Below are 13,832 nucleotides of genomic sequence, written 5' to 3'. Positions count from 1 at the left end.
TTTTACTAGTAAGAATTGTATTTCTGATATGTGAAATTGGAATTTCAACTAGTAAGAAATGAATGATTGGCGTAATGGCGTAATGCTTTTTCTAATGTGCAGACCGTATTTTATTACACCAACCCTACACCTAAACTTAGCCCTCGCAGGAAACTTTCTGCATTATTAAATTGTCAAAAAATTACATTCTGTGTGATTTTATTAGCTTGTTTACCATGACACGAGTCCCCATGAGTCTGTGTGTATTCAGGTTTAAGTCCCCACCTGAATAGAAAAACAGGTATACACACACACACACACACACACTTAGCTCGCATGCCATAGTAGGAAAATCTTTCACAGAACTCATTGACCACAATAAAGAAAATGCTGATTGGATATCCACAACCCTCAGCCGTCTGTACCAGCATACATAAACATACACTACATGAGATGCAAACATTTGTAAGCATATATGTATATATGTGTACATACAGTATAGTTTATGTAGTATACATAATATGGAATACATAGTTCTGTAGTATATAGAATATCTACTACATTCTATAGAATATTCTATATATATAGAGAGAGAGAGAATATCTACTACAGAGTATAGAGTACAGAGTATATATTACATATGTTGTAGGCTAATATTATTTCTTTGTGCAAGCTTTTTTGTTGCTATTATTAATTGCTCAAATATACCATATTTGCAATATGCAAGAAGCAAGCCAGGATTGAAAAAAAACAAACAAACTACAACAACAAAAAAAACGTATAGTGGCGTTATTCAAGATGTAAAGAGCATTATCAGAGTCATTGAGATTATCACTTTGATAAGTTAATACATTTACTCACGGTAGCTGTCTAAATGAGAAATATGTAGTCCATAAAATAACAGTTATTAGAAAATAAAGGCCTTAATCATTGCAGGATTATTTCATAAAATTAAAATCATATAAAAAAATCTTACTTTTTTCTTCGTCTCGTCCATCTTTTCGTCTGTGGGATTTATCATCTTTTAGTTCACATGCAACATCACACAAATAGTAATGATCATTTCTGTGGATGTAAACAGTTTTTCACACTCAAGACCCTCACCTGGCATACTGGCAGCAGGAGTGTGTGTATGTGTGTGTGACCTGCTGGACACCTGTGTGAGAAAAGACCTGGCCAGGACAGGACATCTGAGTAAGGGCACCTAGAACAGGTGTGTGTCTTATTAGCACGGACTGTGTCCTGTCTGCTTTATGACATAAACAAGAGCAAGAGTGATAGATAATACTCAGGGGTCCATAGGGTAAAACATCTGCTCACATTGTGTTTCTACACCGTTTATAGTGGATTATAGAAGAAGTAACATTAAATCAATTCAAATCTTTGGATCAAACAAAAAACAAAGCAAAAAAAAAAAAAAAACTAAAGACAAAAAAGAAACATAATAAAAAACAAAAAATGTCAAAAAAGTGACAAAACAGAAATACATGACAAACAAACATAAAAGACAAAACAAAAAACGGAAGACAAAAGACAAAACAAAACTATAAGACAAGACAAAACTAAAATTAAACAAGACGATATACAAAATAAGACATGACAAAAAAGGAAAAATCAAAAATAAGACAAGACAACAAAAATAGACTAACCAAAAATAGGATGTGAAAAAAAAGACAACAAACAAAACAACAGAAAAAAAAGACAACAAAAAATAAAAATTGAGAAATGACAAAAAAGACAAAACAAAAAAATAAAGAAAAGACAAAAAACAAGATAAAAAAATAACAAATAAAACATGACTAACAAAAAACAAGATAAAACAAAACAAAAAATACACAAGTCCGTATCCAGCCCAGATGGTGGATCAGGACCTAGAGATGACCTCTACAGCCCTGAATGCCAGCGGAGACCAGGACAACTAGATGAGCCCCAGAGACAGATCCCCAGTGAAGACCTTGTCTTCTAGACGGCCATCAGGATAAGACTACAGGAACCAGTCCTCTGCTCAAACTAACTTTGCTGCAGCCTGGAATTAAACTGCTGGTTCGTCTGGCCAGAGAAGAACTGGCGCCCCGACTGAGCCTGGTTCTCCCAAGGTATTTTTCTCCATTCTGTCACCGATAGGAGTTTCAAAAAGACAAAACAAAAACTAAAGGCAAGACAAAAAAACAAGATAAAAAACTAAACAAAGCAAAAAATAAAACGTGACAATAAAAAACAAGACAAAACAACAAAAAAACAATACCCAAGATAAGTCGACAAAAAAATAAAAATAAAATAAAAATAAGACAAAACAAAACTAAACAAGACAAAACAAACAACAGAATCGAAAAGACAAAACACATTAACAAAACAACAACCAAAAGACAAAACAACATTCGAAAGCCTAGATAAAACACAATATAATTATGGTAATTAATGATGGCTAAAAATCTGGCAATGTTTTTTAAAATAAAACAACAACAACTGAACGAGTATTTGAGAATTGTGTGAGATTTTATTCAAAGCATTAGGGACAATACCAGTTTAAATACAGCAGAGCAAAGACTGTTAAATACAGATACAAAACAATATCACATTCAGCTGTCCCACAGTATAAAAATATTTGATAACTGATAATATAGTTGAACATTATCATTTGTGTCTGCACAAGCTCCGCCGCACATCCCGTGAAAGAGCTGACCTCATCACTCGAATGCCACACCCACTCAATGTGCGTCTGCTGCACAAACACACTCATAGACACATAGCTCACATATGACAGCTTTAAACCCGTCTGATGCTGGTGGCGGTTTAAACTCGATGCGCAACATCAGGCGCGTCTCAGACAGCGAGCCAGCAGAGCAAATAGACTCCAGTCCGTCATTCAAAAAATGAAAATCTGAGCTTGAACAAGTAATACAAAATAAAACAATAAAGAATGACGCAGAGGATGCAGATATTTATAATATGTAAAAGCCGTTGCAGTCAGAGTCATAGTTTGGATGTTAGCACACGTTGAATGCAGTGCTTGCATGGGGGGCGCAAGATTGAATCAGGCTTGCATCATTTTCGGACCCATTCTCCCTATCTTATCTGCTCTCTTTACTACGGCTAGTAATAAAACTGGCAAAATGGCCAAAAATAAAATACAGTTTTTGATCAAGTCTCCACAGGAAACAGTAGGTGAAATCCCCTTGATGAGGCAGAAACATACAGATCATACAGAAACATCTTCATGACGTCTGGAGAGGTGTAGTGCGGGTGGAGGTGTGAAATGAAAGGTGAAAGGGTAATAAGGTCACTGCAGGGGTCAGGTTCACACCACTGAGGAGGAGTTTGGCAGGCCCTGGATAGTGGCGGCAGTGGGCGTCCCGCTGATGGCATTGAAGATGTGCAGTGAATCTGGAAGAGGACTGCGCATCCCATCATCCACTGGACTGATCTATGGAGACGGAGAAGGAAAAAGAGAGGAAGAAGAAGAATGATCAAAAATCATAATGCAACACTTCAGTATGAAAGCCACATGGAATCTGAACAGTGCTTTGCATTTACAAAAACAAAAAAGACAAAAACAAGACAAAAACAAGACAAAACAAAAAAGACAAAAACAAGACAAAACAAAAAAGACAAAAACAAGACAAAACAAAAAAGACAAAAACAAGACAAAACAAAAAAAGACAAAAACAAGACAAAACAAAAAAGACAAAAACAAGACAAAACAAATAATATTTTCAAATAAAAAATATAAATACAGACAGGACAGGACAAAACAAACACAAATTGAAATGGTTCTTCACATTTTCTTCAATGATTGTGGGGTCAAATCTACAGAAATTTGTGCTCTCATAGTGTTGCAGTTTTCCTTTTGTTAAACTTTACTAACCAATCCTGCATAGTAACTGTGATCAGTCATATTATCAGACAATATTATTTTACATGATTCATTTCTAAGGATACATGTGCGGTTTGTTGTTAACAATGAAAATACTACTGAATATTATTCACTAAATTTTGAAGCAACAAAAAAGCATCAGGTAACAGTAGCTATAATAAAATTACATCAAACAGACATAATTTGTTGCATTTTCATGATTTCCCCCTATATGAAATGGGAGCTTTCTTATAATTCAGAAAAAAAACATCATTTTAAATGGAGATGAGCGTTTCATAGATAGCAGAAAGCATTATGTAAAATAGAATGTGTAGAATGCAGTGCTAATGATGTGTGTGTGAATCCTGTGGGTTTCTGTGACTGCAGATTCCAGGTTTTAAGAATATTTCAGTAACAAATAATTTACCATTCAGTCTGACCATGACCGCAAAAGAGGAAAAGAAATGGAGAGATTAAAAAAAGCACGAAAAGACATTATACATAAGTATCTGAAAGTTTAAAGGGATTCACCCAAAAATCAAAACTGTCATGATTTTCATTTTTGGGTGAACTATGCCTTTTAGGTCAGTGTGTTTGTGTGTCTTACAGGCTCATGCATAATGGCGGACAGCTCTTTAGTGAGATCTCTGTAGTTGGCCTTCATCTCGTCATGATACTCCTGCTGATCTTCTTTAATCAGACGCTCATTAACACCTAAACCAAGACCACACGCCTCCACAAACTGCCTGCAAAACACCACACAAATACACACAATCGCAGATTTCAATTGAAATACCAGTCAATGTGTGGGCACATATACATTTTTTTCTATGTATGAATTTATTGACAAAATAATTTAGTGCAGAGCTGTAATCTAGACCAGTGGTTTTCAAACCCTGGGTCGCGACGAGACTTAAAAAATGAGTCGCCAGGATGATTTAAAGAAAACGTATGTAACCAGTTCAAGACTCAGGAAAGAAGCAACTAAACAACATAAACAACAAAACGAAAGTAACCGACAGCCGCCTCAGGTCAGAATCAAATGTGTATTTGTCTTTAGATTCTAGACAAAGGTGGCTATTTTGAGAAAGCACAAAAATTAGATTTAAGATTCGATTTACTTAAATTAAAAATTGCATAATTCAGGTAACATAATTCCCATGTTCACATACTAGTGTTTTTGTGTTATTTCATAGGATCTGAGCTGTTTTGAAGTTTAATAGTAGTTTAATGTGAGCTCATTATTATATATTGCATATAAGAGTCTGTAAGATTAAAAGTAAAAAAAAAAAAAAATTCAGCAAAAAAAGTAACATTGAGAAATATTGTTGCAATTTAAAATAACTGTTTTCTTGTTCAATACATATTAAAATATAATGAAAACCGCTGCTTATTTCTGTGGAAACTGTGACATTTTATCAGGATTCTTTGATAAATACAAATTTCAGAAGAACTGCATTTATTTGAAATGAATGTCTATACTGTCCGTTTTGATTAATTTAATGTAACACTGCTGAATAAAAATATGAATTTCTTAAAAAAAAAAAAAAAACCCTGTATATATTGCATTGTACAGGTATGCAATGTTGTTTAAAATATTTTTAGATGAAAGAGGTGCTCAGAAAGTCTCATGCTCAGAGACTGAAGTGTGTGTTTTACCGGAAAACTTCTTTCAGCTGTTTGACTTTGTTGTCAGGGTATTTCTTAGTGCTGGCGTCATCCAGGAAAGCTCTGGCATAAGCAAGAGGCCCAGCATTTACCTGAAGAGAGAGCGAAAGACAGGTTTACAGATGTCACATGACATTATAAAACTCACTGTGCATAAGGTCATGTGTTTGTGTGTGTACCTGCACGCTGATGCTGCCCTGTAGTTTGAGCTGCAGCTGGATCATGTCCACATCACTGCAGGAACACAGCTGTCTGATCTCCAGCACCTTCTTACTCATCTCATCAATCGCCACCTCAATGGGGTTCAAATCCACATGGTGCTGATACATCACCGCGATCCGCTTCTTCACATACGGGAAACAATGCGTGGCTGAGAGATGAAGAGAAAGAACAGAAGATTTACACATTAAGTTAACAACCATAAAGCTAACACATTACAAATGCAGTCATTTTTTGCTCATTAAATGGTGAAAGTGAAACCATTAAGTGAAAACCATTAAATAATTAACAAGTGTATGAATATGATTCTTATATTTGAGCTGCTTCTTTGTCAAGACTCCAGCTTTACTCGCTTTAGACATTCACTCAAATGAATTCACGAGATGTTTTCAAACAGTCCTGAAAAATTTGACATGTACGCTGAGCATTAAATCCGAGACACAAAGGCTGTCTGGATCTGCTCTGTGAAGATCAGGCCTGTACTTTGTGATTGGGAGGATCGAATAACTGTAAAACAGTTTATTCAGTATGCAGTGTGTAAGTGTGTGTACTCACTGGTGAGTATAGTCCTGCGTTTGCACTGTTCCTTTATTCCGCCCTGTTTTTTGCCTGAAACGGTGAATGGCATCTCAAAGACGAATCGACGGATGTTGTGGCTCCTCTCAAAGTCTGTTTTTCTCTCCAGCAGCTCCTTCTCCTCCAGGAACGGGGTGACATGAGTCACTTGGATGTAGGCGTATTTAGAGTCCAGATCCTTCGGATTAATCTACACCGAACAGTAATGCAGCTTTAGCTTAAAGGCAGTTATAGTTGTAGTGCTAGTTAAACTACACTGTTTAATGCTGGTTAAATATGTCTGGACTTCTACATCTCATGGCAAACATAAATATTCCCATCTTAAAATCTCTCAAATCTTCTAGAAAAACACATATACAGTCATGGCCAAACATAGCGGCACCCTTGGTAAATATGATCAAAGAAGGCTGTGAAAATTAATATGCATTGTTGGTGATGTAGGGGCTGCTTGACAATTTTTTTTAAGGTTTTCTGACCCCGAGACTTTTTTTCTGCAATTCTCCAGTTGTGGTCCTTGGAGAGTCTTTAGCCACTCAAACTCTCCTCCTCACTGTGCATTAGGATGATATAAACACACATCCTCTTCCAGGCAGTTTCGTAACATTTTATGTTGATTGGAAATTCTTAATTATTGCCCTGATGGTGGAAATGGGAATTTTCACTGCTCTAGCTCTTTTCTTACAGCCACTTCACTAATTTGTGAAGCTCAATTATCTTTTGCTGCACATCAGAAATATATTCTTTAGTTTTTCTCATTGTGATGGATGATTAAGGGAATTTGGGCTTTGTTTTCCCTCCTATTTATATTTCTGTGAAACAGGAAGCCATGGCTGGATAATTTCATGTTCATTATCACCCTGGAGTGCTCAAAATTGTGAATATGAATGGGAATATACTTCAGAGATATTTTACTCATAAGATTTCTAGGGGTGCCAATAATTGTGTCCAACGTGTATTGGAGAAAAACATTTATTTCATAATGATATTTCCCCCCATTTTAAATTCTTATTATCAAATGAAAGGTTAGATTTTTGTGAATTTTTAACAATGCAGATTAATTTTCACAGCCTTCTTTGATCATATTTACCAAGGGTGCCAATATTTTTGGCCATGACTGTATACGTCATAATTATAAAAAAAGAAAAAATCTTACTAACTCCAAACTTTTGAAAGGTAATGCATATACTGTATATGTGTTATTTATATATGATATACTGTATGTGATTTCAGGTTTACTCACCCCTAAACTTTACATAAAAATATGTTTGACAGATCTGTCAATCTCTTCCTGTCTAAGTTGGTGTTTCTTGACCAGAAAGTTGGTAGAAGTTGTAATGTGAATCAGACTTTTTTCTGATAATCAAAAGTCAGGTTATATAAAACCGTAACTGGACATTTCGTACCTTGCCAGAATCCTGGATCATTTTGACATTCTCAGCTCCAAACTTGTCTGAATACAGTTTAAGGAGTCTTTGAGAGATCTCAGACAGAGGGGTGAATTTGGGCTCCTTATATATGTATTCTTTACCGTCTTCATCCTCGAAGAACCCCTAAAAGAACAAGCAAATCTGACTCAATCAGAAGAATCCACTGAAACCAAATTAGGCTACACGCCTACTAATTTTTGAACACAAAGTTAGTCACAGGACGCAACTATTTTCAACACTCCTCTGGAAATACTGAAAAGTATAAAAACTGTAGAGTGTTGATCATTAATCCTAATTATTAAACAGGGATTATGATGACTTCCACAGCACAACACACACGCAGAACTAATGTTGAGTTTACCTCGTTCATCTCAGAGTCATTACACTGGTACTGCTAGAGACACAAACCACCACAGCGACAGAAACAACTCATCAATGACTGCACACAGTCAGAAACACACTTCAGTTGTTTAACTAAGTGCCCATTTTAGTCGGAAATTCATTTTTCACCAGTTCTTGAGTTGTGTTGAACAGAGAAACAGGTTTAGAAAATGGTGTTATAGCTAATCTTCAAAGTTACAGGAGTACCAGGACATACTGTGTAAGTCTTAAGTACTGGTAATCATTTCACATAAAAGAATATAGGCAGTTGGTTTAAAATACATTTTGGAAGCTGACTGTTTTAAAATGCATTTGCAAGTAACTTTTTTTTAGGGCTCTAAAAAAAATAAAAAAAAATCAATCAGATAGCACAACATGCCAGCTATTGCTGCCAAAAGACATTACATATTGTGGCAGATAAGTAAATACTGAAAGTCATTACAAAAATGGCCTTAAAAGTATGTTTTTTGTATCCAAATCACTGAATCTAAGCCTATCACTGGCCAAAAAGTTGTGACATACACTTACCATGAAAAAGTAAAAGTAATGGACTTCAGCATAAAAAAATAATATACATACATAAAATTTTGGACACTTAACCAAATGTAATTGCAATTAAATGAAAATGTATTATAGTTTAAATTTATATTAAATGCAATTAGCTAAACTTTTTTTGACCCACTTAAGTTTGTAGGACTTAATTTCATAATTAATAACTGTACTGACAAGCATTTATAATAATTTAAATTTAATATTGGTATTTGTCACGCATCAAAATAAGTGCACTTGAAGTCATGAAAAAAGATTATTAAAACAATGATTTAAAATGTCCTTTGAAGTAAACCTCTGATATTGCAAAGTGCACTTTTTAAAAAAGTCTACTTAAAGTTAAGAATCATTCATGGCCTTTTATTTCATTAATAGTATATTATCTGCGAGTTCAGTCTTTTACTTCTTTTTTTGCAAGGGTTATGTATTCATATGCTGTCAATTTTAACCTAAAAATCTTGATGCTGATCAAAAAAAGTTCATGGACGTGTTATGGGTTACCAACCAAATGCAAAACACGCATATCTGCACACACAAACAGATTTAAGAAAATCAGTGCAGCAGCTGCAGATGCAAGTAAGCACACCAAGAGCCAGCAATGCAACTAAACTCAAAGTTTCTGTCAGCAGGGCAATACTGTTTGTTTCTTTATTTTTTATTTACCATACCAGATTGTAATGTTTATACGTTGGAGGCTTCGAAATCCCATTAATAATTTTTTTTACACCCAAAGCTGAAGATAAAATATGAGCATAGAAATCCAGTAGTCCGTGTTGGGCCACAGAATGTTCAACTCAAACACACAAGACTTACCGTTGCCTTCAGACGGTAAACCAGAAGAAACATGAATCATATGACAGATAAATAAAGACACAATAAAGAGTCATTACAAAGCTCGTCCTGATAAAGAAATGATGAGTGAAGCTGATGAGACTCACCTGACCGAAGAACGCTACTCTGAAATATGTTCCCAGCAAGCGCTTGCCCGTGTGCATAACCTCTGTGACCTTACTGTAGGCACGGTGCAGGGTGTCATAGAGGTGAGCCAGTCTCTGCCACAAACAGACGACAGTGTTTACAAAAAACATCGGAGTTTCAATTTCTGTACTGATGCGTATACTTTTAGTAAAAGCTTGGATAAACTTAAGTGTCAGGTAACACACCCTTAGACATTTAAAATACACTCCTTTTTATTCTGCAGTGTGTGTTACAGCTGTACCTCAAAATCTCTGCGTTTCTCATAAATGGGAATGATGAGTTTGTAGATGTCAGAGATGAGCTCATAACGCTCTGCTTTCCATAAACCATCAGCACATTCTTCCAAAAGCTCCATCAGGACATCCTATGACGCACAAAGACAAACACATGCTTACATACATATACATACAAAGATATTTTAGCATACAGTGAAAACAAAAGTATTTAGTTTTGCTTAAGCCTCACTGAATGTCTCCACATAACATAAATGCAAATGTAATCTATGCTCAATTTGTGACTAAATTCACTTTTCTTCATAATTTTTGCTCATTAATCACATTTTCTTCAGGTGTAATTTTAGTATCATTTAAGTACAATTTTTTTTATTAAACGTTTTGCGTTTGTTTCTGTTTTTGTATTTTGAATTTTTTATTAAACTTTTCATTTTTTATTCATTTTATTATTAAAAGTTTCACTTATTTTTTTATGTTTGTCATTTTTATTATTTTTTACATTTCAGATTTAGTTTTAGTCATTTTAGTACATCAAGTTAAACTAAACAAAAATGTGAAGCGTTGTGGGCAGTCGTGACCTAATGGATAGGGAGTCGGACTTGTAACCGGTAGGTCGTGGGTTCGAGTGAATAACCAACACTCTCTCCACCCTCAATACCACGACTGAGGTGAGACCCTTGAGCAAGGCACCAAACCCCCAACTGCTCCCCGGGTGCCGCAGCATTGGCTGCCCACTGCTCCGGGTGTATGTTCACTACTGGGTGTACACTTGGATGGGTTAAATGCAGACCACAAATTCTGAGTATGGGTCACCATACTTGGCCACACACCACTTCCCTTTCCCTTTGGAAACTAGCTGAAATAATAATAATAATAATTATTTATATATATTAATAATTATTAATATATATAATTTTTTATATATATATTTGATTTTATTTTCAGTTATGGAAATGTTTATGTATGTTTTGGTTAACTAAATAAACCTGTTGTTTAATCTTATTACTGTTTTATCTCTCAGTCAAAGTGCAGAAATGATGGCTGAGTATCAGTCAAAGTGGAGATAAGCTCACTGATAACCACCATCAGTTACATGGACATTAGTTTATTGCTTCCCTCTTTTACTGTACTAATATTAAACTAAATCAACACTGACATTCTATAATGCTGTATCTTAACCTGCAAGTCATTTTGTTGATCAAAATATGATAGCCCTGCCTCAAGTGAAATCTTACTGGTCTAAAATCTTCCACTTCAAAATTAAATATTAAACATCAAATACATTATTTGCCGTGATTGATTAACGCCACACAGCAGTTTTGCATTCAGACAATTCACATTGTACCTGGAGAATCAGATATGGATATTCAATGTGTTTTTAATAGAATGGGTTATGAATTATATGAAAAATAATGGAGTTATTCATACCGAGGTTACCGGTATGTATTAGTAAAATATATATATATGTAGGAAATCATGACTCGTGAGATATATTTCTGCAGCAGTGCTCTTTACTCGTCTCATGCGCATAAGAAATACAAATTCAGTCATTCTCAAAATGAATCAAGCACTTTATGGATCTAATATCACTTAATTTATCACTGTTGTTGCTGCTGACCTTTGAATGTGACATTCTGCCCTCCCAATTACGTTTTTTTTTAATTTCTCAAATTCAGTCTTGAACTGGCTTCTCTTGCATTCTACTTCTGATACCAGCTACTGTAAAAGGTGGCTTCTCATTGCTCCATCTGTTATACTGTGTGAATTTGTTTTTGCTCAGCATCATGACTATTTGTTTCTCCTCTGATTTGAACGAATGGTTTGTTGGCTTTAAGACAGATATTCACCTCATTAAAGTGAACATCCTGCATCCCCACATCTTCCATCATGGACGCTTCTTCGTCGATGTTCGGTGTGACCACTCTGAATGCAGTACAGCCCTGTTTAAATGTGCCTACACAAACACACAAACAACCATTACAATTCACACTGGGAGAGACAGAGTTTTCCTGAAGCAATGCCATTTAAAAAACAGACACATGACAACAGCCAGATGTGTGATAATGACCGGTAGAAAAGGTGAAAGATAATTGTTTGGAGTGAGTCCGGTCATAAAGCGTTTTAATTCTTAAAACTGCAGCAAAAGGTGAGTAACATACTGAGTGATAACTGATATCATCAGGGACTTCATCAGATATGGGGAAGAGAGAGATATGAGGAGGTGAGAAGGTGAGAAAAAGATCTATCTATCTATCTATCTATCTATCTATCTATCTATCTATCTATCTATCTATCTATCTATCTATCTATCTATCTATCTATCTATCTATCTATCTATCTATCTATCTATCTATCTATCTATCGTTTGTAAGGATAATGTTTTTGGAAAAAGTCTCTTATGCTCACCAATGCTGCATTTATTTAATTAAAAATACAGTAAAGACAGAAATTTTGTGTAAAATTTATTCCTGTGATCAAAGCTGAATTTTCAGCATCATTACTCTAGTCTTCAGTGTCACATGATACTTCAGAAATCAATATAATATGCTGATTTTCTGCTCAAGAAACATTTTTAATTATTTCCAATGTTTTGCAGAAAGAGTAATACATTTTCAGGATTTTTTTAATGAATAGAAAAATCTTACTGGCCCCAAACTTTTGAACTGTAGTGCAAATATTTAACCCTGTTACTAAAGTGATAAACAAGTATTTTTATGTGATTTATGTGAAATAATATACGACTAAAGTTGACAATCCCTAGACTATAATAGCATCATCACAAGAGTTTGTGTGTGTGTGTCTAACCTTTCCTCCTCAAGTACTCGGCCACCAGCGCTGCTACATGCACATAACACATGGCTGCCTGAAGGGAACCAAACCAGAGAACATGAGCTTCACAGTGTGTTAAACATACATGACGATGTGTGTGGCTGTGTGTGATGTACCTCAGAGAGGTCTCCATTCTTCACATGGATACGGGCCATGCTATCCAGCCACGTCTTGCGGAGCTCAGGAGTGCTAGCGTAAGATTTGGCAAGACTGTACTGCAGGTCCACCAGCATCTCGGGGTCTCTCTCGTGCTCCTTCATCTGAGCTGTGGCCATCAGAACAGTGCGGATCTTCTTGGTCAAGTCTTTCACATCAGATGGGAATGCTGTGTTCTGAGGGAGAAGCAAGGGGATGAGTGACTGTGTGTGAATGTGTAAATGTCAGAGTATGAGTCTGTGTAGAACTGTATTTGCCCCAGAACAAGCTACATCTAGATCCGGATCTAATGATCCAAAACCCTTTTTTAGTGAATCTGTAAAGCATAAAAATGTCTTTTTATGTTATTAGTGAGGTCCAAAAGTCTGAGACCAGTACAGACAACGCTTATATTGTGTAATCTGCTAATGTAATATTTGTTGTTACACACACACACACACACACACTGCAGTTCAAAAATTTGGGGTTAATTCGTTTTTTATTCTATTTTAAATATATGCAATTTTTTTAAACATTTTATCAAATAATCCTGAAAAAAAGTACTATTTTCAAAAAAATATGCAGCACAGCTATTATTATCTATAATACTGCAGTTTTGAACACTGCAGTTCAAAAATTTGGGGTTAATTCGTTTTTTATTCTATTTTAAATATATGCAATTTTTTTAAACATTTTTTCAAATAATCCTGAAAAAAAGTACTATTTTCAAAAAAATATGCAGCACAGCTATTATTATCTATAATAAAAACTGCTTCTTGAGCAGTGAATCAGCATATTAAAATGATTTCTGAAAGATCATGTGACACTGAACACTGGAGTAATTGATGCTTTGCAAGACAGGAATAAATTACATTTGAACATATATTAAAACAGAAAACAATTAAATTGTAATAATATTTCCAATATTACTGTTTTTTATCAAATAAATGCAGAATTGATGAGCTTAAGAGGCTCTTTTCAAAAACATTTAAAAAATCGTACCTC

General features: G+C 35.0%; 1 protein-coding gene across 2 annotated transcripts in view; it reads right to left on the bottom strand.

Annotated features, from left to right (window-relative positions):
* Positions 1–2,458: 2,458 nt before the first annotated feature.
* The window catches only part of LOC306877057 (dedicator of cytokinesis protein 9-like), a 98,014-nt gene continuing 86,640 nt past the window's right edge, over positions 2,459–13,832 (bottom strand). For both annotated transcript variants that reach the window (XM_079428584.1, XM_079428583.1), the window contains 11 exons: positions 12,809–13,024; positions 12,669–12,726; positions 11,711–11,817; positions 9,872–9,994; positions 9,591–9,704; positions 7,699–7,845; positions 6,275–6,485; positions 5,680–5,870; positions 5,492–5,592; positions 4,440–4,578; positions 2,459–3,403 (listed from right to left, as the gene is read on the bottom strand). In XM_079428584.1, coding sequence (XP_079284710.1) covers positions 3,278–3,403; positions 4,440–4,578; positions 5,492–5,592; positions 5,680–5,870; positions 6,275–6,485; positions 7,699–7,845; positions 9,591–9,704; positions 9,872–9,994; positions 11,711–11,817; positions 12,669–12,726; positions 12,809–13,024 — 1,533 coding nt within the window. In that variant the 3' untranslated portion in view covers positions 2,459–3,277. The remainder of the gene's footprint in view (positions 3,404–4,439; positions 4,579–5,491; positions 5,593–5,679; positions 5,871–6,274; positions 6,486–7,698; positions 7,846–9,590; positions 9,705–9,871; positions 9,995–11,710; positions 11,818–12,668; positions 12,727–12,808; positions 13,025–13,832) is intronic.

This window comes from Barbus barbus (genome assembly GCF_936440315.1).
Source record: "Barbus barbus genome assembly, chromosome: 11".
NCBI classification, from domain to species: Eukaryota; Metazoa; Chordata; class Actinopteri; order Cypriniformes; family Cyprinidae; genus Barbus; species Barbus barbus.
Note: the sequence above shows the minus strand (reverse complement) of the source record. Positions and strands in the feature narration are given on the sequence as shown.